Consider the following 26,259-nt stretch of genomic DNA (forward strand, 5'->3'; position numbering starts at 1 on the left):
TTGGCAAAGAATGATGTCACATGTGACAGGCTTGCCAGAATAAGTGAAATAATTGATGCCATGAGGAAGAGATGGGAAGTGATGTGTGCCAGATAGGTCAAATTGCCACCACCACCATCATCACCATCTTCACCACCACTTCACATCAGATACTGTGATGGACAGCCAAGGATAAGGCACACAGGACACCAGGCATTAGCATTGCCTTTAGCCTAGTATACCCAGCCATCATTCTGGAAAGCAAACCTTATAGTAGTGCAGCCTGGAAACTGCTCTTGCAGGTACAACTGTCACAGCTTTTAACGACCCAGAAAAGAAAATTTTTGCCACCAAAGTCCAAGGGCTACAAAGAGTTAGGTAACAAACTATAAATATATAGAAAGAATTAGTTTTTAGACTGGAATTCTTGTTCTGGTTCCACCAATTAATATCTGGATGCTCATCTTTTACCTGTTTCTCCCAGAGTGTAGCTCCAGCAGGAATTTTAAAGACTGCTCTCTCAATTGCTGAAGATGACCATTGGAAGAGGATTCGAACAGTCTTGTCTCCAACATTTACAAGTGGAAAACTCAAAGAGGTAAAGCAATGAACATTGGTCAGATTCTAGAAAACAATCTGGGGAGAGTAAAAAATAAAACATTCTCCAATGATTTTCTCTAATTAAAGCCTAATAGGCCTACAAGTTTCAGCTTCTTATAAGGAAATATTGTGTTTCCTACTTTTTGTGATAAAATGTAATGAGCAATTTCTCTGGAGTTACAGAACTTGATTTCTAGTGTCATCACTGATGCCTATTACTTGAGGGACCATTGGTAGGGCATTTAGCCACCTTGGCTGCAGTTTCCTCATTTTTAAAATGTAGTAGTTTGACTACATGTCCTAGAATGGTGATTCTTTCTATAGATGTATGATTCTTTACATTTTAAAGAGAGAAATGAATTTATGAAATATCATTGTGCTTCTTCAGGCTTGGGAAATCTAGGGATTTTGGAATTAGGTTTTCCAACATAACTGTACTCATTTGGCCTTTAGATGTTTCCCATCATAAACCAATATGGTGATGTGTTGGTGAAGAACATGTGGAAGGAAGCAGAGAAAAGCAAGCCTGTAACTCTGAAAGAGTAAGTATGGGGTGACAGTTGTTGGAATCTAAGGAGCAACAGGACATACTGCTTGCCTAAGCTTATCCCCTGCCATCTTTCTTCAGAAAATGAAGCATCCATTTTTAGAGTTATTCTCTTGACTTTTTAATTAGCAAAGCAAGTTAAAGGATAACGTGGTCAGACCTTCCTCTCTTAGGCTAAACACCTTCATTAATCCATTGACAATTGATGATTTTACTTTTGCTCCTTTTTTCTTTGTCTTTTTGTATTCCTGAACTCTCTGTATTCTTGCTTCCAAATTTATCATTAAACTAAGTCTTTAAAAAAGTTTTTACAAAATGTCTCCAAAATTACTAAAAAATCTTTTTTACAGTGATGAAAGCATTTTGAACACTTTTCTTAAGCTCTTGCTTTGTCTCTTTTGGACACTGCATTTGAATTTGTTCCCAAGTTGTGTTTTCCTTTGAGGGTTGTCTTGTACAATTTTTGGAGCCATTTGCTTGTGGGTTTGTGTTTTGAGTGTCTCTGTCACCACAACAGCTTTTTATAATGGGACACTTTTTGCTTGTTAGTTCATTTTTTTCAACTTCTTGACGCTAGATTTTATGTTAGGTCTAGGTTCTACATACTTCTGGAGGAAGTTGTTTGGTTCTGTTGTGACTTTCTTGGGTTATTTGTTGTTTCCTATTCCAGGCTCCAAAGGAGATCTCATGCTGGGACTTACAAGCTTTTTACATTCTAATTAGTCTTATTCAAGGCAAAGTCTGATCAGCTCCTTCCCCTTTCTCTTTGACCAAATGAGGTCTGAGCTTTTCAGATTCCTGACCTATATTTGGATGTGAGCAGTAACAGACAACTGTGGGACTGAGACACTATCATCCAGTGGGAAAAAACTCCTGGTTCAGAATGATGGAACTGTAGTTCCCAGTCTGAAATTCCTTTCACTGTTATTCCTCAGTGGAATTCAGTTTGATCTAAAATCTAGGACTGAAAACAAACTCTTTTTCTGGAGTCTCAGGAACATTGCTGTTTCTTTTTTCTGAACTTCCTCCTTGCTTGATAGGGTCTGTGACTCATCCTCACATCAGGGTCATCGCCCTTCCATGGTCAAGGCTGTACCCGTGACCCAGAAAGGTGCAGGAATTGACAACCTGCCCGTTGGCACCTCTTACTGTAATCTATATGAGTCCCCAGTATCCCAGTATTTGTTTAGAACATTTTATTTCCCTTGGGCAAAGTCTCCAGTGGCTGGAATGTTTTATAGAGCTAATTTCTAACATTTCTATGTCTCCCTATGCCAACCTTGGCTGGACAAATGACTCATCGTTTTTTTTCTCTTTCTTGGATTTCCCAATCATTATCCAGTCTGGTCCAATTTCTAGACCAATCTTGGGGTGAATGGAGCTCTCTATATTTCTTTTGCATATTATCTCCATTTCTATTACTGCTCTCTTCATTTTCAAATCAATGACTTCTTGCGGATTTTAATCCTTGTTGACCCCATAGCAGTAACTGACACCGTTGACCACCTTCTCTTTCTGGATGCTCTCTACCCTCTGTGTTTTGTTATTCTGCTCTGTTTTGGTCCTCCTCCTGTCTCTCTGACCACTCCTTCTCAACCTCCTTTGCTGAATGCCCATTCATGGAAGTTCATCTACTAATTGTGGCTTAGTCAGTCAAGAATAATTTATTTTTATACAATTTACATTTATACAAAAATCATGAAAAAGATACTGCATTCAAAATAACTCTAGACAGTATAAAATACCTGGAAATATAACTGCCATACTCAACCTGGGAACTATATAAACAAAATTATAAAAATATATTTTATGCAAATGAAATCAAATTTAAATAATTGGAAAAATATTAACTGTTTAGGAGTTGCAGGGCCAATAAAACAAAAGTAATTTATATATTCTATCCTATCCCATTCAAACTTCTAAAAACATTTTACTGAATTAGAAAAAAAATTCTTTTGGAAGCACCAAAACTCAAGAGCATCAAAGGAAATAATAAAAAATGTAAAGGAAGAAAGTTTAACAGGTCTTAAGCTATATTAGAAGGTAGTAATTATCAAAATTATCTCTTACTGCTTCCAAAATACAAAGTAGATCAGTGAAACAATGTAGATATACAACTTACAGCCACAAATAAAGTACCCTTATATTTGATAAATTAAAAGACTCATGATTTCAGGACAGGAAGTCTTTTGGTAAAAATTGTAGGGAAATCTAGAAAGCAGTATGACAGAAACTGGGCATAGACCAATATCTTATGGCATAAGATAAGATAAGAGCAAAATGGATAAATGAGCTAAATATAAAGAGAGATATTACAAGAAGATTTGAAGAACTTAGAACATATTACTTATCAGACTTTGGAGAGAATAACAATTAATGAATAAACAAGAAATAGAGAGCAGAATGAAGTGTAAAAAGAATAATTTTGATTACATTAAATTTAAATGGCTTTGCACAAATGAAACAAATGTAGCTAAGATAAAAAGGAAAGCAGAAAATGGGAAAATGTTTATAGACAGTTTCTCAGATAAAGGTCTCATATCTCAAATATGTAAAGAATTTTGTCGAATCTATAAAATTGAATCATTCCTCACTAAATAACAGTTAAAGGAAATGACTAGGTAGTTTTCTGATGAAAATATTAAAACAATTTATAGCCAAATAAAATCCTCTAAATCATTTTTTTCACTCTCTTCCTTAAATTGTCATTTGTTTAAATTATCTGCATCCTCACTTCTTTCTACAGACCTTTTGTTAATATCACCTCACCATACTAGTCGTTGTACACCATTTACCTCCAGGTTATCAATGTCCTTCTCCAAATATGATGCCCAGAACTTTGGACACAATTCAATAGATATGGACTCATCAGGGCAGGGTACATCAGGACCATCACCTCTTTAATTCTGAATAATATGCCATTATTCCTGCATTCTATGAGCCCATTACATTTTTAATTATTGTTTATTAGAAAAATGCAAATTAAAACAAATTTGACATATCATTTTACAACTACCAGATTGGCAAAAATGATTGAAAAGGATAGTGGCAAATGTTGGAGGGGATTTGTAAAAATTGGGACAGTAATTCATGGTTGGTGGACTTGCAAACTGGTCTAAATATTTTGAAGAACAAACTGCAATTATATCCACAGAGTCATTAAATTGCCTATGCCTTTTGACCCAGCAATACTGTTACTAGATCTATTTCTAAAGATGATTAGAGAAAAAGATAAAGAATCCATATTTCTAAAATGTTTATAGAAACTCTCTTTGTTGGTGTAAAGAACTGGAGATTATGGGGATGCCCGTCAATTGGGAAATGGCTGAGTAAGTTGTGGTATATGATTGTTATAGAATACTTCTGTGTTCTGAGAAATGATGAACTTGATATATTAGAAAAACATGGATAGACTTGCACAAAATAATAAACAGGGAAATGAGCTGAATGAAAAAAGTGGTATACAGTAAAAGCAATATTGTTTGAAGAACAAATATGAGTTCCTAAATAATTCAGACTATTATAAATATCAAAATCAGTTACAAAGGAAATATAAAGAAATATGCCATCTACATCCAGAGAAAGAAATGATAAATAGAATTATGTATAGAATGATTTTACACACACACACATGATTGTGTCTAACAGTAGCCATTTCTAGCTTGTGGGGGGAGATGTAAAGCATAGGAAAAACTTACATGGTAATTATATATTTAAAAGTAATAGCAAGTTGAATATAATAGATTTGCACTTTCATGTGCACCTATTTATTTTTCTTTTAACATATTATAGCAATGCTTGTTTTGACATGCACAACCACACACACACATACATGTATATGTTTGTGTTTAATGGTAGCCATCACTAGGCTGGGGAGGAGAAGCAAAACAAAGGAACGAAGGAAATTTAGATGATAACTTTACTATTATTATTTTTTCCTTTTAAATTTAGTTATCTTTAGTTTAGAACATTGAGTTCCAGAAGTTTTTGAGTCCCAAATTTTCTCAAGCCTTCCTCTCCTTCTTCCTCCCTGCCCAAGATGGAATGTGATCTGATATATGTTTTACATATACCTTCACATTAAACATATTTTCACAATAGTTGAGTTGTACAGAATAATTATAACCAATGGAATGAACCACAAGAAGGAAGAAACAAAAAACAAATGAATGAATAAAAAAATAAGAGAGAAAAAATAGTTGCTTCAATTTCCATTCAGACTCCGTAATTCTTTCTAAGGATATGAATTGCTTTTTTCCAGCATGAGTTTTCTTAGAACCTTGCATTGCTGATAGGAGCCAAATCTATCAAAATTAGTTATCACAGATACACTGTGTCTGTAATTGTATGTAATGTTCTCCTAGTTCTGTTCCCCTAACAGCATTAGATTATATAAGGCTTTCCAGGTTATTATGAAATCTGTCTGCTCCTAATTTTTTTATAGCACAATAGTATTCCATTACATTCATATACCACAATCTATTCAGCAATTTCACAGCTGATAGGCATCCCCCCTGATGTGCAATTCTTTGCCACAATACAAAGAGCTGCTAAAAATATTTTTGTACACATTGGTCCTTTTCCCACTTGTATGATCACTTTGGAACATAGCCCTAGAACTAGTATTACTGGGCCAAAGAGTATTCACATTTTATAGCCTTTTGGGCATAGTTCCAATTGCTCTCCAATATGATTGGATCAGTTCACAACTACACCAAAAATGCAACAGTGTTCCAATTTTCCCACATCTTTTCCAGCATTTATCATTTTCCTGTTTTGTAATGTTAGCCAATCTGACAAGTAAGATGTGGTACCTAAGAGTTGTGTAGTGATTTAGAACATTTTTTCTTATGACTATAGTTAGCTTTCACTTCTTCCTCTGAAAACTGACTGTTCATGTCCTTTGACAAAGGCAAATGACTTGTACTCTGATAAATTTGACTTGCTTCTCTGTATGTGTTAGAAATGAGACCTTTATCAGAGACACTGGTTGTAAACATTATTTATCAATTTTCTCCTTCCCTCCTAATCTTGATTGCACTGGCTTGATTTGTGCAAAAACTTTTCAGTCTAATGTAATAACAGTTATCCATTTTGCATTTCATAATGTGGTCTATCTCTTTGTTTGGTCATAAATTCTTTCCTTCTCCATAAGTCTGACAGGTAAACTATTCCTTGCTCTCCCAAATTGCTTATAGTATCATCCTTTATGCCTAAATTGTGATCCCATTTTGAATTTATTTTGGTACATGGTGTCAGATATTGGTCTATGCCCAGTTTCTGTCATACTATTTTCCAGGTTTCCCAGAAGTTTTTGTCAAATAGTGAGTTCTTATTCCAAAAGTTGAATTCTTTGTGTTTATTAAACAGTAGAATACTATAGTCATTGACTACTGTGTCTTGTTTTGCATTCCTGGAATAAATCCTACCTAGTCATTGTGTATTATTCTCATGATAAGTTGCTGTAATCTTTTACTAATGTTTTACTTAAAATTTTTGCATCTATATTCATTTGGGAAATTGGTCCATAATTTTCTTTCTCTATTTTGGCTCTTCCTGGTTTAGGAATTAGTACCATATTTGTTTCATAAAAAGAATTTGGTTGGACACCTTCTTCCCCTATTTTGCCAAATAGTCTACAAATGATTGGAATTAGCTGTTTTTGTTTTTTAAGAGACTTGGATAAACAGCTTTGGGAAGCACAGTGATAAAAACAGAGTAAGACCCAAGAATGATTGGGGTTAAAAGAGCTCACCAAGAAATGAGGTTCCAAAATGGCACCCACTTTATCCTATTCAAAATAACTCTCTTTCCCAGAAGGCAATGGGCTGAGTAGACTACACAGTCTGCTGGGAAATGTAGTTCCCACATCCCATTATCATAGGACTACCATACCCAGACTGTCTTCCATGGTAATGCCACACATCCCTTCTTCCTCTTCTCCCACACACTTTACAAAATAATTTTTAAAAAAATCACATTTTTCAAGATCCTAAAATGTTCTTCAGCATTTAGCTGAAAGGACATGCATCTTCAGAAAAGAGTGCTGTGCCACCCCCCCACAATGATTCAATCTAGTAGGTAAGAAAATGGACTTCCTCAGACCAATAGGGATCCTTTCCTCACCTTCACCAGCCAATTTGGGCAAAAAGGTGAATGAGGTTGGGCTGAGGTTGGGGCTGCAAGGCAATCTTTCCCCAGCACAATGTAGCATCCAAGGCTTGATGGGAGAGCTGGGGTGGTGTGACTTGGGGTAGGAGGGTCCAGGATTCAATCAGAGTCACTGCCAGAAGAGGAGGAGGGAGAAGAATGCTTGCCATGTTTGTGATGTTTATGCATTTTCTTATGCACCTTCTTCATCTTCTTCCTCATCTTCTTATCCATCACCATACCTGGCCCCACTACCCCAAGAGGCACACAAGGGGCAGGAGGTGGGTAGTGATCTGGAGGTGGGCAGAGACCTGGGAGTGGGCAGCCTGGGTATCCTGGCTCTGGCCCAGGGCCAAAAGCATTACCAGGAGGATAAGCTAGATTCCCTGGGAAACACTGGGGGGTGGGGGTGGGGGGTTAGCAGGGCAGGAAACGTGCCTGGAGGGTATGCAGGATTGATTGATGGTGGGTTGATGGGGTTGGTAACTCCAGGGCACCCAGAGTTTGAAGGGGGCATTGGACCACCAGGAGGGTACATCCCTGGCTGTCCTGCATTGGGGTTCCAAATGTTCCACTGTTGTGTTCCCTCTTCACCTCCACAGGAGTCAGAGTCCGAATTACTTGTTCTTTAAATGTTTGATAGAAATCACTTGTAAATCCATCTGGCCCTGGAGATTTTTTCCCATGGAGTTCATTTATGGCTTGTTCAATTTCTTTTTCTGAGATGGTGTTGCTTAAGTATTTTACTTCCTCTTCTGTTAATCTGGGCAATTTATACTTTTGTAAATGCCCTTCCATTTCCCTAAGATTTTCAAATGTATGGGCATACAATTGGACAAAATAATCACTAATTATCATTTTAATTTCCTCTTCATTTGGAGGGTAATTCACTCTTTTCATTTTTAATACATGTACTTCAGTTTTCTTTTTTTTTGTAATCAAATTGTACTAAGGCTTATGAATTTTATTGTTTTTTTCATAAAACCATCTCTTAGTTTTGTTTATTAGCTCAATGGTTTTCTTAATTTCAATTTTATTAATCTCTCCTTTTGTTTTCAGTATTTCTAATTTGGTATTTAATAGAGGATTTTCAATTTGTCTTTTTTCTAGCTTTTTAGTTGCTTGTCTAATTCACTGAGCTCCTTTATCTCTTTTTTTCATTTAAGCATTCAGAGATATAAAACTTCCCCTAAGAACCATTTTTGCTGCATCCCATAAGTTTTGATATGTTGTCTCATTATTGTCATTCTCTTCAATGAAGTTATTGATTGTTTCTATGATTTGTTGCTTAGCCCACTCATTCTTTAAGATTAGATTGTTTAGTTTCCAATTACTTTTTAGTCTTTCCACGCTCCTTTATTACAAATAATTTATTTTTGCAACATGATCTAAAAAGGATCCATTGACTATTTCTGCCTTTCTGCAATGGATTGTGAGGTTTTATGCCCTAATACATGTTCAATTTCTGTGTATGTGCCATGTACTGCCAAGAAAAAGAAATATTCCTTTCTATCCCCGTCCAATTTTCTCCAGAAGTCTATCATATTCACCTTTTCTAAAATTCTATTTACCTCCTTAACTTCTTCCTTGTTTATTTTGAGTTTAGATTTCTCAAATTCAGAGAAGGGGAGATTGAGGTCACCCGTTAGTATAGTTTTGCTGTCTATTTCTTCCTTTAACTCCTATAACTTTTCCTCTAACAATTTGGATGCTATAACATTGGGTGCATATATGTTTAGTAATGACATTACTTCAATGTTTATGGTGCCTTTTAGCAGGAAATAATTTCCTTCCTTATCTCTTTTGATTAGATCTGTCTTTGCTTTTGTTTTGTCTGAGATTAAGATTGTTACCCCTGCTTTTTTTCACTTCAGCTGAAGCATAATATATTCTCTCCAGCCTTTTACATTTACCCTTTGTGTATCCCCCTGTTTCAAATGTGTTTCTTGTAAACAACATGTTGTAGGATTATGGTTTTTAATCCATTCTGCTATCAACTTCTGTTTTATGGGAGAGTTCATCCCATTAACACTCACAGTTATGATTACTCTCTGTGTCTTTCTCTCTATCCTATTTCTTCCCCATTTGTATTTTTATTTCTCCCTTTTCCCTTCCCCCCTCAAAAGAGTTTTGCTTTTGACCACCCCCTCCCTCAATTTTCCCTCCCTATCAGCCCCCCTCCCTTATGTTACTGTTTTCCCTTACCTCTTCTTCCCTCCCTCTGACTCCCTCCTCTTTATTTTCCCCTTTTCCCTCCTACTTACTACAGAGCAGGTTAGATTTCTATCCTTAACAGAGCATGTTATTCCCTCCTTGAAGCAAATCCAGTGAGAGTAAAGATCAAATACTGCTCTTCTCCCTCCCTTCATTCCATCTACTATAATATGTTTTTCTGTTTCTTCATGTGATGTAATTTACCTTTTTCTGTCTCCTCCTTACCTCTTCACCCATTACAATCCTTTTGCACCCCTTAATTAGATTTTTTCATCAAATCAGTTAATTTATACCCACACCTTCTTTTTACATATATCTCTTTTAAATGTCATAATAAAAATGCCATTCTCATGATTAAAAAGTATTATCCTCCCATATAAGGATGTAAACCATTCACTCTTATTGAATAACAATATTTTTTTCTTTTTCTTTCCCTTTTTACCTTTTAATTCTTCTCTTGAGTCATGTATTTGAAGATCAAAGCTTTGTTTGAGCTCAGGCCTTTGCATCAGTAAGTTGTGGACATCCCTTATTTCATTGAATATCCATCTCCTTGCCTGAAAGATTATGCTAAATTGTGCTGGGTACTTGATTCTTGGTTGTAGTCCAAGTTCCTTTGCCTTATGGAATATCTTATTCCAATCCCTCCAATCTTTTAATGTAGATTCCGCAAGGTCTTTCTGTGATCTTGACTGTACTTCTATGATATTTGAACTGTTTGTTTCTGGCTGCTTGCAGTATTTTCTCCTTGACCTGCTAGTTCTGGAATTTGGCTATAATATGCCTTGGAGTTTTCAATTTGGAATCTGTTTCAGGAGGTGATCAGTGGATTCTTCAGATAACTATTTTACTCTCTGGTTCTAGGACCTCAGGGCAATTTTCCTTGGAAATCTTGGAAGGTACTGTCTAGTCTCTTTTTCTCTTCATGGCTTTCTGGCAGACCAATAACTCCTAGGGCATCTCTCCTGGAGCTATTTTCCAAGTCATTTGTTTTTCCAACATAATATTTTATGATTTCTTCCATTTTTTTTCATTCTTTAGATTTTGACTGATTCTTGATGCCTCATAGAGTCATTAGTTACTTCTCATCCAATTCTAATTTTTAAAGTATTGTTTTCTTCACTTAGCTTCTGTACCTCCTTTTCCATTTGGTCCATTTTACTTTTCAAGGAGTTATTTTCTCCCATTAGATTCTGTACCTCCTAAACCCTTTGGCCAATTTTACTTTTTAAAGATTTGTACTCATCAGTGATTTTTTTCCATCTTGTCTATTGTATTATTAAAAGAATTGGTCAATTTTTCTTTTTCCTATAATTTGCCTTTTAAAATCCTCCTTGAGTTCTCCCAAGAATTCTTCTCATGTTTGAGACCAGCTCATATTCCCCTTTGAGGTTTCAGATCTTGTTATAATATATAATATATATAATATAATATAAATAAAATATAAATAATATAATATATATAATATAATATAAAATATAGCTGTCCTCATCTGAACACCCATTTTTATCTTCCTTGTCCCCATATTAAGATTCCATGGTCTTTGTGTTTCTAGTTTGCTTCTGCATTGTGATTGCCTTTTCCCTAGCTTTTAAAGTGAATCTCTACTTCTGGGGTACAGGGGGCTCTGTCCCAAGCTTCTTCTGTTGGGAGCTAGGGTCCTGGTTACTACCTTTGAGTGCGGTAGCCTCTGGTTTTGTCAGGAAGAAGCTGTACAATGCTGCAGCTGACCTGCTGCTGAGCTGGAGCTGGCTTGTGTATGCCAAAGATTGAGGCCAGGTGAAGTCTTTCTGAGTTCTCCCAGGGTTACACTGAAGCTTGCAGTGTGAGGTATGGGGGAGCTGTGGTCTGGCTTCTGGAATTCTCCTCTTTCCCTAGAACTGAGCTATAGCATGGGTAGCTTCAGCTGTCACCTTTGTGCTGGTGTCTGCCAATTCCCTTGGCTGTGACAAGGCATACCTGGATTCCTGGGGTTGGCACTTGCAGGCTCCACCCCCTGGGGCTTAGGAACTCCTGCTGGTCTACTGAATGGGCCTTTCTCAGATGCCTCCCTTCTTGCCCTTGTCTCCTTCAGCCACCCCAAGAGGGGCCCATATCCCTAGCTTCTTGAACAAAAGACTGCTGTACCCCTACTTCTGGCTCTATTATTTCAGGATTCTTCCTGGGGCAATATTCACTAGGTTTTTCAAGGTGAAGAAAGGGGAGGCAGTGAGAAAATTTATAGTTTCACCATCATGGCTCCATGAAGTTCCATAGGTAGCTTTCAAGCATTTAGTATGTGGGCTGATAGCCCCAGCAGTAGCTGTTGCCACTGCCAGAAGATGTTTGCTTCTCTCACCCAGCTTTATAAGAGTCTTGAGCTGAGATTTTTGGTAATCACCCTTTCTGTGGGTGATTTAGACCACCGGGCTTGCTCTTGCTTTGCTATCAATGGCTGTGGACCAGTGAGCTTTGTCCTCTCCCAGCCTCGTGCAACAGATCCTTCCTGTCAACCTCCCATACTCTCCTGGGTTAGAAATCTGCTACACTCTGTCTCCTAGTGGATTCTACCACTCTCAGATTTGTTCAGATTCACTTTCGTAGAGGTATCTGAAAGAATTTGTGAGAGAGCTCAGTTGTATCCCTGCTTTCACTCTGCCATCTTGGCTCTGCCATTAGCTTCACTATTTTTTTAAAGGAAATAGCAAGTTGTACATGATAGATTTGTACTTTCATGTGCAAGTATCTCTTTTTCTTATGTTATGCAAATGCTTGTTTTATTTCATAAATTAAAAAAATAAAATAAAATGAATTAAAAAATCATGATGTTAAGAGTGAGAGTGACAGTGCAACTGATCTCAAGAAGACAGAAGAATATGTGGTCAAAGTTATAACTGTTAGTACATTCTCTTATGTGGACACTTTCCATTGCTGTATTTATCTTCCAGGCTTTGATTTACATATGTATGTATTTATGTATGTATACCCTCCCTATTTGATTATAACCTTCTTGAGGCCAGAGTATGTTTTTGTATTTTTCTCTTACTTCCCATGCCTAGAATGCTGACTGGTACATAGTAAGTGTTTAGTAAATGCTAACTTATTAATTGGAAATAGCGAGTATTCACACTGTGGGGAAGAAAATGTACCCCTTGTTAAATGAGGGAAACCAAACTTTCTCTAATAGCTTTGGAAAATAAAGTGATAATACCAATCAGCACTGCTATGCATTTTGTCCCATGATTGTCTAAGTTATTATTCATTCATTTACACATTCATTTACAAAATGCTTTTTGGACTTCTAGGTAGGTGATGAAAAGAATGAACAATTTTCTGAAAAAAATCTCATCTAGTAGCTGCTAGTGACCATTTTCACTTCACCTATGGCTCATATGCCCTGCTGGCATGAACATAGAGCACTGGTGGAAAACATGGCCAGATAATATTAAAATGTAATTGGGAAATAAGTAAAAACAATTCAAAAGTACAATGAAGCATAGGTAATATTAATATGTGGTTTTCTAATTTCAATATATGACCCACAGATATCATTTAGGATGGTTTAGTGACCCCAGTTACTATTGAGTTTCACACTATCAGTTTAGAGGCTCACTTCATGTCTTTACTTGGTAGTTAAAGATGTAGTGCCTGTTTTGAGTCTCTTTTTGCTTTCTCTCCTTAGCATTTTGGGGGCCTATAGCATGGATGTGATCACCAGCACTTCATTTGGTGTCAATGTTGATTCCTTGAATAACAAGAATGATCCTTTTATCAGAGAAATCAGAAAGTTAATAAGTGCGTTTAGTGATCGGGACCCTCTCAAATTTACAATAGGTAAGTTAGTTCTTTACAGAAATGGATAATTAAAAATTCTGTGGTCTGAAGTGGTCTGAAGATTCCTGAAGGGAAATCAATAAGTTGGATCAAAGTAGTTTTAGAGATGGGCATAAATTTAGAGGCCACCAAGTCTAACTCCTTGAAACAGAGGATTAAACTGATCCTTAGAGAAATTACAACACAATCCCAGGAATTCTGGAAATTCAAGTCTTTAATTGCTATATGTTAGAGAGAGAGGGCTTTCAGAGAGCAACTAACAAAAAAGCCTCAAGGGAATAATTTGCTGATTGGTCAGTCATAGACAGCTTTGAAATTAATCTAGAAGACCAGGGATGGGCACAGGACACATAATTTTTCAGAGAGATTCCCTTTCATTGTTGGACTTTTTGTTGACCCCCACCAATTCAGATACTATTGGTGATGTCACAAAGGAAATGAGTAAACCATCTTACAATTTGTACCTCTGGTACCATTTCCCCATCTACACTGCAAGTAAAGGTGATAGGATCTTTAATGAAATTCTAATATTTCATAAGTTTTTTTTTCTTTTTCTCAGAACTCTTTCCATTCCTTGTTCCTTTGCTTAAAAAATTGGATGTAACTCTATTTCCAAAAGAATCCACAGATTTCTTAGCACAATCAGTTAAAAAAATAAAGGAAGAACGAAAGAAAAATTCACAGAAGGTAAGTCTCTCCAATGTTCACTGTAAGAATATGTATACATTAGAAAGTTTTGTATTCTTTATCTTCAGAGTAGAGAAAACAAAACTTGTGTTCCATTTTACTGGATGTACATTTTTGTTCATTGTAATTTTTATTCAGTTCCAATTATCAGATTTTTGAGGACTTACTGTCACATGAAGAAGTGTCGCTTTGTGGCCTCTAAACTCATTTCCACCTCTAAGTTTACGTGCTTATTATTTAATATTTGCCAGACGTAGTGATCTGTGTGTTCAGGAATACAAAGAGAAAAAAAGACATTATTCCAGCTCTCAGATATTTTACAACCACATGGGTGGGATAAAACACATACTGAATATTATTTTGCAAATTTATATATAATGTCATCCCAAGAAGAAGAAAGTGCCTTTCTCACTTACGTATAAACTCTCAAAAGAGGCCTTGCTAGGAATACCAAAGGCTATATAAGAATGGGCACAAAAACTGTAATTGTACCATTAATGTTGTATTCAATTTCTCCATGTGGGCTCATGGCCCAAATTCGGGAACATTTTTCATTTTCCCACAAATCTCCTACTCAGAGTCCATTCCCTAGAATGGCTATGATGCTTAATTCTTGAAGGCCAGCCCAGAAATGTACAACCTATCATGGATGCTTGCAAGCTACAAAGCATTCAAGTTGGTTCATTGCATGATCTAGCTGAGTTTGAAGAGGCATGTACATTGGTTGACCACGGTGAGTTTAATTTCTTTGCCTGTAGCGATCCTGGGAAGTCAGCCATGAAGTGATTGTAAGATTGTAATCAGATTGTAATCAATGATGTTATAAAACATTGAAGCAGTATCTTGCTATCTTTTCTGCCAGATTTAAGAGAATTCATTTCCTGAAATACTTAATATTTTCTTTTAGGTTTTTCAAGGTCAGCTTCCAGAATCTGTTAACATTTTGAAATCTGATTTAAAGCCCTTATTTCATTCACATGAAGCTCAGGCTCTTTGACCATCCAGGGTCCTTGGTGGAAGTGCCCTGGGTAGAATTCAAATTCTGCCACTGAGCTGAAGCCACGATGTCTGTAATCATTTGAATCTTCACTTGTCTATCCTGAAGTAGGGATATTAATTTGCTGTGTTCACAGTTAATTTCTGTGTTCTCAAGTGTTTTCTAAGCATTAATGGTTTTCATTATTTTTCCAGTACCGGGTAGATTTACTTCAGCTTATGATAGATTCTCAGACTTCTAACAATTCAGAGACCCACACTCAAAAAGGTAACTTGGGCATGAGGGTAGTCACTAAATGGAATCTTGAAGCCATTATCTGTGGAAGTATGAAAAAAATGTTCAATTTGCTTAGAAGATATACCAAATGACAATAATAAGAACGACAAAGATGTTACAGGGTTTTAAGTTTTGCAGAGCACTTTATATGTATCTCTTCATTTGATCTTCATAACAACTCTGTGTGCTTGGTGTCATTCTTATATTTACTTTTAGAGATGGGCAATCAAAGCCTGAGGGAATTTAAGCAATTTCCCCAGGGGCACAATTAGTAAAACTTTGATGGAAGATTTGAACTCAGATCTGATTTACCTCTAAGTCTAACACCCTGTGGTATCACCTAGCCATCCCAGAAAGATGCTTGACATCAGTAGGATAAGCTGAATGGAGAAAATTTTAAATTTATATATATATATATATATATATATATATATATATATATATATATATATATATATATATATATATATATATATATATATGTATATATATATATATATATATATATATATATATACACATATGGTCGTTAGTCTGAAGCTCGGATGGTGACACAAAAATTCCCTTTTCATCTATAACTAGGACAATAATGAGGGTTAGTGAGGTGGAAAAAACACATTTTTTAAAGAAAGATAATCAGTTCCCTTATTCTAACAGTGATACTAAGTACTTGTGTGACTCTTTGTACATCATGTCACTAGTCGGGACTTGCTTGTCATAGGCAAAAGCAGGCATTAGCCCAAATTATCATTCAATTATCTTCTAGCTCCAAATGCTATAATTTTACTCTATTCTCTGTCCTAGAACATGTTTCTTTGTGCTCAGCTAGTTGGACAACTAGATGGCCCATAGGATAGAGTGCCAGGCGTGCAGTCAGGGAGATTCATCTTCTTGAGTTCAAATCTGGCCAGACACTAGCTGTGTGAAACTTGGGAAAGTCACTTGTTTGCCTCAGTTTCATTATCTGTAAAATTACCTGGAGAAGAAAAGCCCAAGAATACACCAACTGGGGGCACAAAGGGTCAGGCATGACTGAAAAAAATTGAACAAAAGCAACACAGGAAAGAAAAAAGAGAGTAAAAGTATCTGTTGATATACAAAACTTGTGAACTTCTCAACTTGTGTTTTAATTAGCATTATTCTCATTTACCTATAAATTGGATATTGACTTTCCTATGCATCCTTACCAGAACTCAGCATAAGGGAGGCAGCATATTTTAAAGGAAGGGGGAACTGGACTTGAGAGTCAGAAGGCCAGATTGTAGTCTCAGCTTCAGCCACTGTCTTACTGACTTTGGTACAGACATATTACTGATCTGAACCTCAATTACCTTATCTGAAGAATGGAGAGAAGCACTTTTGCATTAGCAAATTCACAGGCTTGTTGTGTTGGTCAAATGAAATAAGCTAGATGAAATCTAAACACTAGTACTATGTATAGAAATGTAATCAATGTTTATTCTTGCCTTCTGGATGCCTTTCCTCCATCTATACAATGTAATGGGGTACAGTGGGAAGAACGTGGTCTCTCAAGCCTGAGGACCTAGGTTCAAATCTTCACTCTCTCACCTTTGAGACTTTGGGAAAGTCACTTAGCCTCTCCATGCCTTAGTTTACTGACCTGAAAATTCAGGATGCTGGACTACATGGCTCCTACAGTCCCTTCCAGCTGTAGATACTTGATTTCTCTTTAAACATCTCTCCTTGCTATTTGTTTCACTCTACACAACCACCCTACCACAGGCACTTGTCCCCTCTCCTCTGCACTATTGCTAGAATATTCTAATGTGTTTGTCCTTTTACACAACGTGCTTGAAAGAAGAAAGAATTCCCTGAAATCAAAGGTCACTTTTTCACAACTAGAAACAACAGCTGAGGACAAGGCAGATAATGTGGAAAGTACAGAACAGATATAGGAGAAAAACATTTAGCAACCCTGGTTAGACTTAACTTGTATCCTTGTGATGGTAGATTTTGGTGGAGAATAATATCACATCATTGTATGCATTTCCAATCTTTTCTAGGTATTCTGGAGAGTCAGGTAGATGCCTCTCTTAAATTCTTGGAGTATTACTGAATGATATAAAAAAGGAATGATAACTGAATATTTCTCTTGTCTCTGTTTCAGATCTGAGTGATGAGGAAATCCTGGCCCAATCCATTATTTTCATTCTTGGTGGCTTTGGAACCACCAGCTCAGTCCTTTCCTTCCTTTTATACAACCTGGCCATCTACCCTGAGATCCAGCAGAAACTTCGGGAGGAGATAGAGGCAGTTTTACCTAACAAGGTGAGAGAAAGAGAAGAAACCTATTCACACCAACCTCCCAACTTACTTCCTATTCACCCATTTGCCTCGTCTCCTAGTACAAGCTTTGTTCAAATTAGCTGTGCTGAGTGTTTGACCATTATTGAGGCCTGGCCAGAATTTGATAAGGCAAAGATATGTTAATACACCATAAATTTACAAGGAGTTTTTTTTTTTTTTTGCAGCAGAGAGAATTTATTATATTTTTTATTTAATATATTTAGTTTTCAGCATTGATTTTCCACAAGAGTTTGAATTACAAATTTTCTCCCCATTTCTACCCTCCCCCCCACTCGAAGATGGTATATATTCTGGTTGCCCTGTTCCCCAGTCAGCCCTCCCTTCTGTCACCCCACTCCCCTCCCATCCCCTTTTCCCATCCTCTCTTGTAGGGCAAGATAAATTTCTACACCCCATTGCCTGTGTATCTTACTTTCTAGTTGCCTGCAAAATATTTTTTTTTGTTTTTGAACATCTGTTTTTAAAATTTTGAGTTCCAAATTCTCTCCCCTCTTCCCTTCCCACCCACCCTCCCTAAGAAGGCAAGCAATTCAACATGGGCCACATGCATATCATTATATATAACCCTTCCACAATACTCACGTTGTGAAAGACTAACTATATTTTGCTCCTTCCTAACCTATCCCCCTTTATTGAATTTTCTCTCTTGTCCCTGTCCCTTTTTGAATGTGTTTGTTTTTGATTACCTCCACCCCCATCTGCACTCCCTTCTATCATCCCCCCCCCCTTTTTATATCTTCTTCCTCCTTCTTTCCTGTGGGGTAAGATACCCAGTTGAGTATGTATGGCATTCCCTCCTCAGGTCAAATCTGATGAGAGAAAGTTTCACTCATTCCCCTTCACCTGCCTTCCCTTCTTAGAGAACTGCTTTTTCTTGCCACTTTTATAAGAGGTAATTTACCCCCTTCTATCTCTCCATATCTCCCTCTCTCAATATATTCCTCTCTCATCCCATAATTGATTTTATTTTTTTAGATATCTTCCCTTCATCTTCAACTCACCCTGTGCCCTCTCTCTCTCTCTCTCTCTCTCTCTCTCTCTCTCTCTCTCTCTCTCTCTGTAGATATATATATATATATATACATACACACACATATATGTATATATGTATATATATAGACACATAAATGTATACATACATACACACTCACATATACACATATGTACACCAACACACACACACACACACACACACACACATATATATATATATATATATATATATATATATATATATATATATATATATATATATATATATATATGCATATTCCCTTCAGCTACCCTAATACTGAGGTCTCCTGAATCATACACATCATCTTTCCATGTAGGAATGTAAACAAAACAGTTCAACTTTAGTAAGTCCCTTGCAATTTCTTTTTCTTGTTCTTTTTCTTGATTACCTTTTCATGCTTCTCTTGATTCTTGTCTTTGAAAGTCAAATTTTCTATTCAGCGCTGGTCTTTTCACTGAGAAAGCTTGAAAGTCCTCTATTTTATTGAAAATCCATATTTTGATTTGGAGCATGATACTCAGTTTTGCTGGGTAGGTGATTCTTGGTTTTAATCCTAGCTCCATTGACCTCCAGCATATCATATTCCAAGCCCTTCGATCTCTTAATGTAGAAGCTGCTAGATCTTGGATTATTCTGATTGTGTTTCCACAGTACTCAAATTGTTTCTTTCTGGTTGCTTACAGTATTTTCTCCTTGACCTGGGAGCTCTGGAATTTGGTGACAATATTCCTAGGAGATTTTTTGGGGGGATCTGTTTGAGGAGGCGATTGGTGGATTCTTTCAATTTCTATTTTGGCCTGTGGCTCTAGAATATCAGGAAAGTTCTCCTTGATAGTTTCTTGAAAGATGATATCTAGGCTCCTTTCTTGATCATGGCTTTCAGGTAGTCCAATAATTTTAAAATTATCTCTCCTGGATCTCTTTTCCAGGTCAGTGGTTTTTCCAATGAGATATTTCACTTGTTTTCCATTTTTTTCATTCCTTTGGTTTTGTTTTATAATATCTTGATTTCTCATAAAGTCACTAGGTTCCACTTGCTCCAATCTAATTTTAAGGCAGTATTTTCTTCAGTGGTCTTGTGGACCTCCTTTTCCATTTGGCTAATTCTGCTTTTCAAGGCATTCTTCTCCTCTTTGGCTTTTTGGAGCTCTTTTGCCATTTGAGTTAGTCTATTTTTTAAGGTGTTGTTTTCTTCAGTATATTTTTCAGTGTTTTGGGGGGCCTCCTTTAGCAAGTCATTGACTTGTTTTTCATGGTTTTCTCACATCCTTCTCATTTCTCTTCCCAATTTTTCCTCTGCTTCTCTAACTTGCTTTTCCAAATACTTTTTGAGCTCTTCCATGGCCTGAGACCAGTTCATGTTTTCCTTGGAGACTTTTGTTGTAGGCTCTTTGTCTTTGTTGACTTCTTCTGGCTGTATGTTTTGGTCTTCTTTGTCACTAAAGAAAGATTCCAGAGTCTGAGACTGAATCTGCGTGCATTTTCGCTGCCTGGCCATGTTCCCAGCCAACTTACTTGACCCTTGAGTTTTTCAGTGGGGTATGACTACTCCTAAAGTAAAGAGTTCTATGTGCCAAGCTTGGGGGGATGCACCAGCTCTGCCACACCAGCACTCCTCCTTCCCCAAGAACCCCCAACCTGGACTGGACTCAGATCTCCAGCAGGCTCTTCACTCCTGCTCTGATCCACCACTTAATTCCTCCCACCAGGTGGGCCTGGGGCCCGAAGAAACTGTAGCTGCCCCACCTCTGCTGCCCCCGGGGTGGTGACCAAACCCGCAAACTCCTTCTTTCCCTCTGTCCCCAGCAGTTTTTCCCACTAACCTTCTCTGTTGTCTTTGGTGTTTCTGGGTTGAGAAGTCTGGCAACTGCCACAGCGCACTGATTCAGGGCGCTAGGGCCCGCTCCACCTGTCTCCTGGTCTGGTTCGTCCGCGCGGCTCATGCTGAGCTCTACTCCGCTCCGCTCCCAGCTCTGTGCGCAAAAGACCTTACCCAGAGACCATCCAGGCTGTCCTGGGATGGAGCCCTGCTTCCCTCTGCTATTTTGTGGGTTCTGCAGTTCTAGAATTGGTTCAGAGCCATTTTTATAGGTTTTTGGAGGGACTTGGTGGGGAGCTCATGCAAGTCCCTGCTTTCCAGCCGCCATCTTGGCTGCACCTCAATTTACAGGGAGTTCTGCTTGTGGAGAAGGAAATATCTCAGGAAATTTTGTCAAACCTTGGAAACATGCTGAAACAACCCACTAGTCCACTGTTCATCCACTCATTCATTGCTGTTTCTCCATTTATTGGCAATCATTTCTCATCTCTTCAGACTTGGGTCTCCTTTCTACTCCTCACTTACTCTCTTTCCACTTTCCTCCTTTCATGTTCTGTTTTCTTATCCTTTGCTATTCCTCCCTTTCCCCACTCTCCTCTCATCTCCTCTTCTAAAATTCTTATTCAGTCTCCGATGTGACTGATAACAGGGGTTAGACACCATTCATGGTGTCAGAAGATAAGAAGTCTTATGAATGGATATTGGAGTTTTTCCTACTAAAGAAACTCTTTTTTAAATGCACTGGGATCACCTGTCTCCATCCCTCTTGGACCAAGTAGGCTAATCCCCATTATGGAACACTTAAATGGCCATTTCCCTATGAAGTTAAGAGACATCCTTAAGAATGTATTGGAATAATACACTTAAACAGTTACCAAACTAGAATAGTGGCAGTAGGAAGGAATAGGAGATAAATTGATAAAAACGTGTCTTTAGATCTCATTGACCAAGTAGCAATCCAAAGTAGAGCCCTTAAAATGGTTCCGTTATTCCCCCAAACACAGTCCAAGTCCTTTAATATTCTCTAACCTATGTAGAATTGTCAGAATAGGAAAATATGATCAGGGTTGTTCTTGTAAGTAGCTAATTGTCAATGTTATCTATTGTGAGTGATTGTGAGAAAGCCCCTCTGCCCCCACTCCAAGCATCTCTTCTAAATTCTACCAATATAGATGCATCCCTTTCAATCTTTTCTGTTGTAAAAAACCTTGGAGGTATAAAATACTAAACTGTTTTGAAATAAGACCAGAGCATCCTAACATTGATGGTGAGCTATGAGTGAGGACTTCTACAGTCTGGATAGAAGTCAGTCATTTTTGCAAGGAAAAGCAGAGATTACAAGAAGTGGAAACTGGGGAGCAATGAAGACACAGATAGGCCTTTCTCAGTTTTCAAGTATATCTAAAGTAAATTTGACTGAGGTAAATTTGTTCTACTACACTCTAGATTTCATAGTTGGCCTGGATTTTTCCAAGAGACAACCCAGAATAGTGGGAGAAAAATATTCATCTTAGCATAACTTTCTTCTACTGAGGTTCTAGAGTTTTGTCATAGGCACAAAGGGCTTATTTTATGAAAACTTTCATATAGATGCAAATCTCATGTTCACATATCTCAGAATTTTTAGTTGTTTCTTTTGCATGTTCACTTAATAATAAATAAATAATAAAAATGCATCTGTAGCTTTCCTCCAGAAGGTAATACTGTAACATCTGGTGACCAGATGTACAATAGAGTTAGTATAGACTCATTCTGAGACCACAAGAGTAAAGGTAGATGTGATATGTCATCTTTGTACTTAGAACTTAGTACTTATACCTGTGTGTTCTCTTCCCAGAAAACAGTCACATATGATGCCATTGGGCAGATGGAGTATCTAGACATGGTGATACACGAAAATCTCAGGCTGTTTCCTATAGCTCTCAGGATTGAAAGGGTTGCTAAGAAAACTGTTGAGATCAATGGACTGACGATTCCTAAAGGCACGGTGGTGATGACCCCATCTTTTGTCCTTCATCGTGACCCAGAGTATTGGCCAGAGCCAGAGGAGTTCCGCCCAGAAAGGTAAACACTTATTTCAACATTATCAGTTGAGACAGTTTGTAGAATTGATTTGGCAGACAAAACCAGGCTTTGAATCCTGCTTCTGTGTCTTGCTTAGATCGATGACTCTGGGTCTGTAACTTAAATTTCCGCAACAACTCTGCATGATGCCGGTAGTCACTATTTCTGTAGCTTGGATATAGCCACTTCAGCCATTCTTGCCTCTATTTTAGAGATGAAGGAATTGAAGCCTATATACAGAAAGTGACTTGTTAATATTAGCCCCATTGCTAAGAAGTGTTAGAAGTGTGTTTTGAATACTGGTTTTTGTTAGTTTCCAAGTTGAAAAATGAAGGTTTAAAATGTATGCCAACTGAGATCCCTTCCATCATTAAATTCTCTAAACTTTGACTCTTTTAATTACTTATTTCATAGGTTTTCTATTCCAGGGTCAATGCACATGTGTAACTGTTTTCATAAATCACTTATTTGTAGTTTTTTAAAGCCCTTAGCAGTGACAGAAAATTTTAGAGCATATCAAACAAAGGTAATCATGCTACATTCATAGTCAGGAAGACCTGAATTCAAAGGTCACCTCTCACACAATTTAGATATACGGCTAAGGGTACTAATGATCCCATTCTACATAGTGACTCTTCCAAATATTTTCATCTCTCCTCAAACCTCCCATTGCTTACCCTCTTTCCACTTTCTCAGCTGACATCTTTCCCTCATATTTCATCAGGACAAAAATGAGGCTATTCACAATGAATTCCATTTCCCCTCTTCTTCACCTTCTAGTACTCAAATGACTTCTGCTACCAGCCCCTCCTTCATATCTCTATCACATGATTATGTAACCTTACTCCTCTACTTGTTCAAGTGTTTCCATCTCTTCTAATACATCATCCTCAGCCATCTTCACCACTCTTACACTTGTTTCCAATCCCTCCCTGCCCACTGTCTCACTTCCTACTGCCTAATCATGCCATTGTGTGTTCCATCCTGAGTAACCCCTACTTGATTCTTCCCTCCACGTTATTGTCCTATATCTTTTCTATCCTTTGTAGCTAACCTCTTTAAAAAGTTTACAATATAACAACAAGGTACAAAGATTACCTAAAATAGGTGCCTCCTCTTTCTTTCCTTTCACTTTCTTCATCTTTGGATCTTAAAGCTTAATTCATAGTTTGTTGTTGCTGTTTTTTTGTTGTTCAGTCATGTCTGATTCTTCATCACCTCCTTTATGGTTTTCTTGGCCAAGAAACTGAAGTGTTTTGGCATTTACTTCCCCAGTTCTTTTTACAGGTGAGGAAATGGAAGCAAGCATGGTTAAATGACTTGCCCACGTAGTTAGCTAGTAAATTTCTGAGGTCATATTTTAATTTAGGCCTTTCTGACTCCAGGCCTACCGCTCAACCTGCTTTACCACCCATCAACCCAAAAAGTGAAATGCTATTGCAATAAGAGATCAGCAATATCATTCCTTGCATTACTTAGTAATTGAAAATGTGGGATTTCTGAAATCTAAATAATACTGATGTTAGGATAGTTGATTAAGTGTCTGTTGAAATTTCTCCCTTTCAAGCCTAGTTTGGGATTTTTAAAAATAACAAATAGGCCTTCTCCATCTCCAATAATATTAGGAGTGAAACAATGATGTCCCTTATCACCACTGTTATTCAATATGATACTAGAAATGTTAGCTTTAGCAATAAGAGAAGAAAAAGACATTGAAGGAATTAGAATAGGCAAAGAAAAAACTAAGTTATCACTCTTTGCAAATGATATGATGGTATGCTTAGAAAATCCTAGACAATCAAGTAAAAAACTACTTAAAAAATAAATAATGCTAGAAAAGTTGCAGGATATAAAATAAACCCATATAAATCCTCAGCATTCCTACATATTACTAATAAAGACCAACAGGAAGAGATAGAAAAAGAAATTCCATTTAAAGTTACCATAAAAACTATAAAATATTTGTGAGTCTACCTGCCAAAACAAACTCTGGGAACTATACGAACACAATTACAAAACACTTTGTACAAAAATATGAGTTGCTCATGGTTTGGCCATGCTAATAAAATAAAACTGACAATTTTACCTAAGTTATTTTACTTATTTAGTGCCATTACAATTAAACTACTAAAATCATCTTATAGAGCTAGAAAAAAAACAACAAAATTCATCTGGGAGAACAAAAGGTCCTGAATATCAAGAGAATTAATGAAAAAAAATTCTAGGGAAGGTGGCCTAGCCATACCAGATCTTAAACTGTATTATAAAGCAGCAGTCATTAAAACTACTTGGTACTGGCTAAGAAATAGAGTGGTGAATAAGTGGAATAACTTAGGTACACAAGACACCATAGTCAATGACTATACTACTGTTTGATAAACCCAAAGACTCCAGGTTCTGGGATAAGAACTCACTATTCGACAAAACCTTCTGGAACACCTAGAAAATAGTATGGCAGAAACTACACATAGACCAATATCTCACACCATATACCAAAATAAAGTTAAAATGGGTTCATGATTTAGATATAAAGGCTGATACTATAAGCAATCTGGGAGAACAAGGAATACTTTACCTGTCAGATTTATGGAGAAGGGAAGAATTTATGATCAAACAAGAGATAGAGAGCATTATAAAATGCAAAATGGATAATTTTGATTACATTGAATTGAAAAGGTTTTGTACAAACAAAGCCAATGAAAGCAAGATTAGGAGTGAAAGAGAAAATTGAGAAAGAACTTCTACAACCAATGTCTGTGATAAAGGCTTCATTTCTAAAATATACAGAGAACTGAGTGAAATTTATAAGAATACAAGTCATTCCCCAACTGATATATGGTCAAAGGATCTGAACAGGCAGTTTTCAGAGGAAGAAATTAAAGATATCTATAGTCATATGAAAAAATGATCTAAATCACTATTGATTAGAGAAATGCAAATCACAGCAACTCTTAGGTGCCATATCTCTCCTGTCAGATTGCCTAACATGACAAATCAGGAAAATTACAAATGCTGGAGAGAATTTGGGAAAATTGGAACACTAATGCATTGTTGGTGGAATTTTGACCTGATCCACCCATTCTGGAGAGAAATTTGCAACTATGCCCAAAGGGTTATAAAAATGTGCATACCCTTTGACCCAGCAATACCACTTCTAGCTGTATCCCAAAGAAATCATGCAAATGGGAAAAGGACCCATATGTTCAAAAATATTTTTAGCAGCTCTTTTTGTGGAGGCAAAGAATTGGAAATCAAGGGGATGCCCATCAATTGGGGAATGGCTAAACAAGTTGTGGTATATGAATGTAATGGAATATTATTGTGCTATAATAAATGAGGAGCAGACAACATCATAATAACCTGAAAAGACTTAGGTTATCTGATAATGAGTGAAGGAAGCAGAACTAGAAGAACATTATGCACAATTACAGATACACATTATCTCTGATGACCAACTTTGATAGAACTGGCTCTTCTCAGCAATGCAAGGTTCTAAGACAACTCGAAATGACTCATGATGGAAAAAAGCAATCCACATCCAGAGAAAGAATTACAGAGTCTGAATGCAGATTGAAGCAAACTACTTGTTCTCTTTTTTGTTGTTGTTTTTTGTTTGTTTCTGTTTTGTTTCTCCTTTCTCATGATTCATTCCATTGCTTATAGCTGTTTACAACTTGACTATTGTGAAAATATGTTTAGTGTGAAGATATATGTAAAACCTATATTGGATTGCATGCCATCTTGGGTGGAGAGGGGAAAAAGAAGGAGGG

At 37.0% G+C, this 26,259-nt stretch overlaps 1 protein-coding gene and 1 pseudogene across 1 annotated transcript in view; one reads left to right on the top strand and one right to left on the bottom strand.

The window, feature by feature from the left end:
• LOC118833860 (cytochrome P450 3A8-like) overlaps positions 1–26,259 on the top strand; it is a 50,992-nt gene that overhangs the window by 15,825 nt on the left and 8,908 nt on the right. The window contains exons 5-11 of the mRNA XM_036741277.1: positions 464–577; positions 1,033–1,121; positions 13,152–13,303; positions 13,863–13,990; positions 15,182–15,254; positions 17,392–17,552; positions 22,263–22,489. Of these exons, the coding sequence (XP_036597172.1) occupies positions 464–577; positions 1,033–1,121; positions 13,152–13,303; positions 13,863–13,990; positions 15,182–15,254; positions 17,392–17,552; positions 22,263–22,489 (944 nt within the window). The remainder of the gene's footprint in view (positions 1–463; positions 578–1,032; positions 1,122–13,151; positions 13,304–13,862; positions 13,991–15,181; positions 15,255–17,391; positions 17,553–22,262; positions 22,490–26,259) is intronic.
• On the bottom strand, positions 7,397–13,087 carry LOC118858590 (annotated as a pseudogene).

The sequence above is a fragment of the Trichosurus vulpecula genome, chromosome 1 (assembly GCF_011100635.1).
Source record: "Trichosurus vulpecula isolate mTriVul1 chromosome 1, mTriVul1.pri, whole genome shotgun sequence".
NCBI classification, from domain to species: Eukaryota; Metazoa; Chordata; class Mammalia; order Diprotodontia; family Phalangeridae; genus Trichosurus; species Trichosurus vulpecula.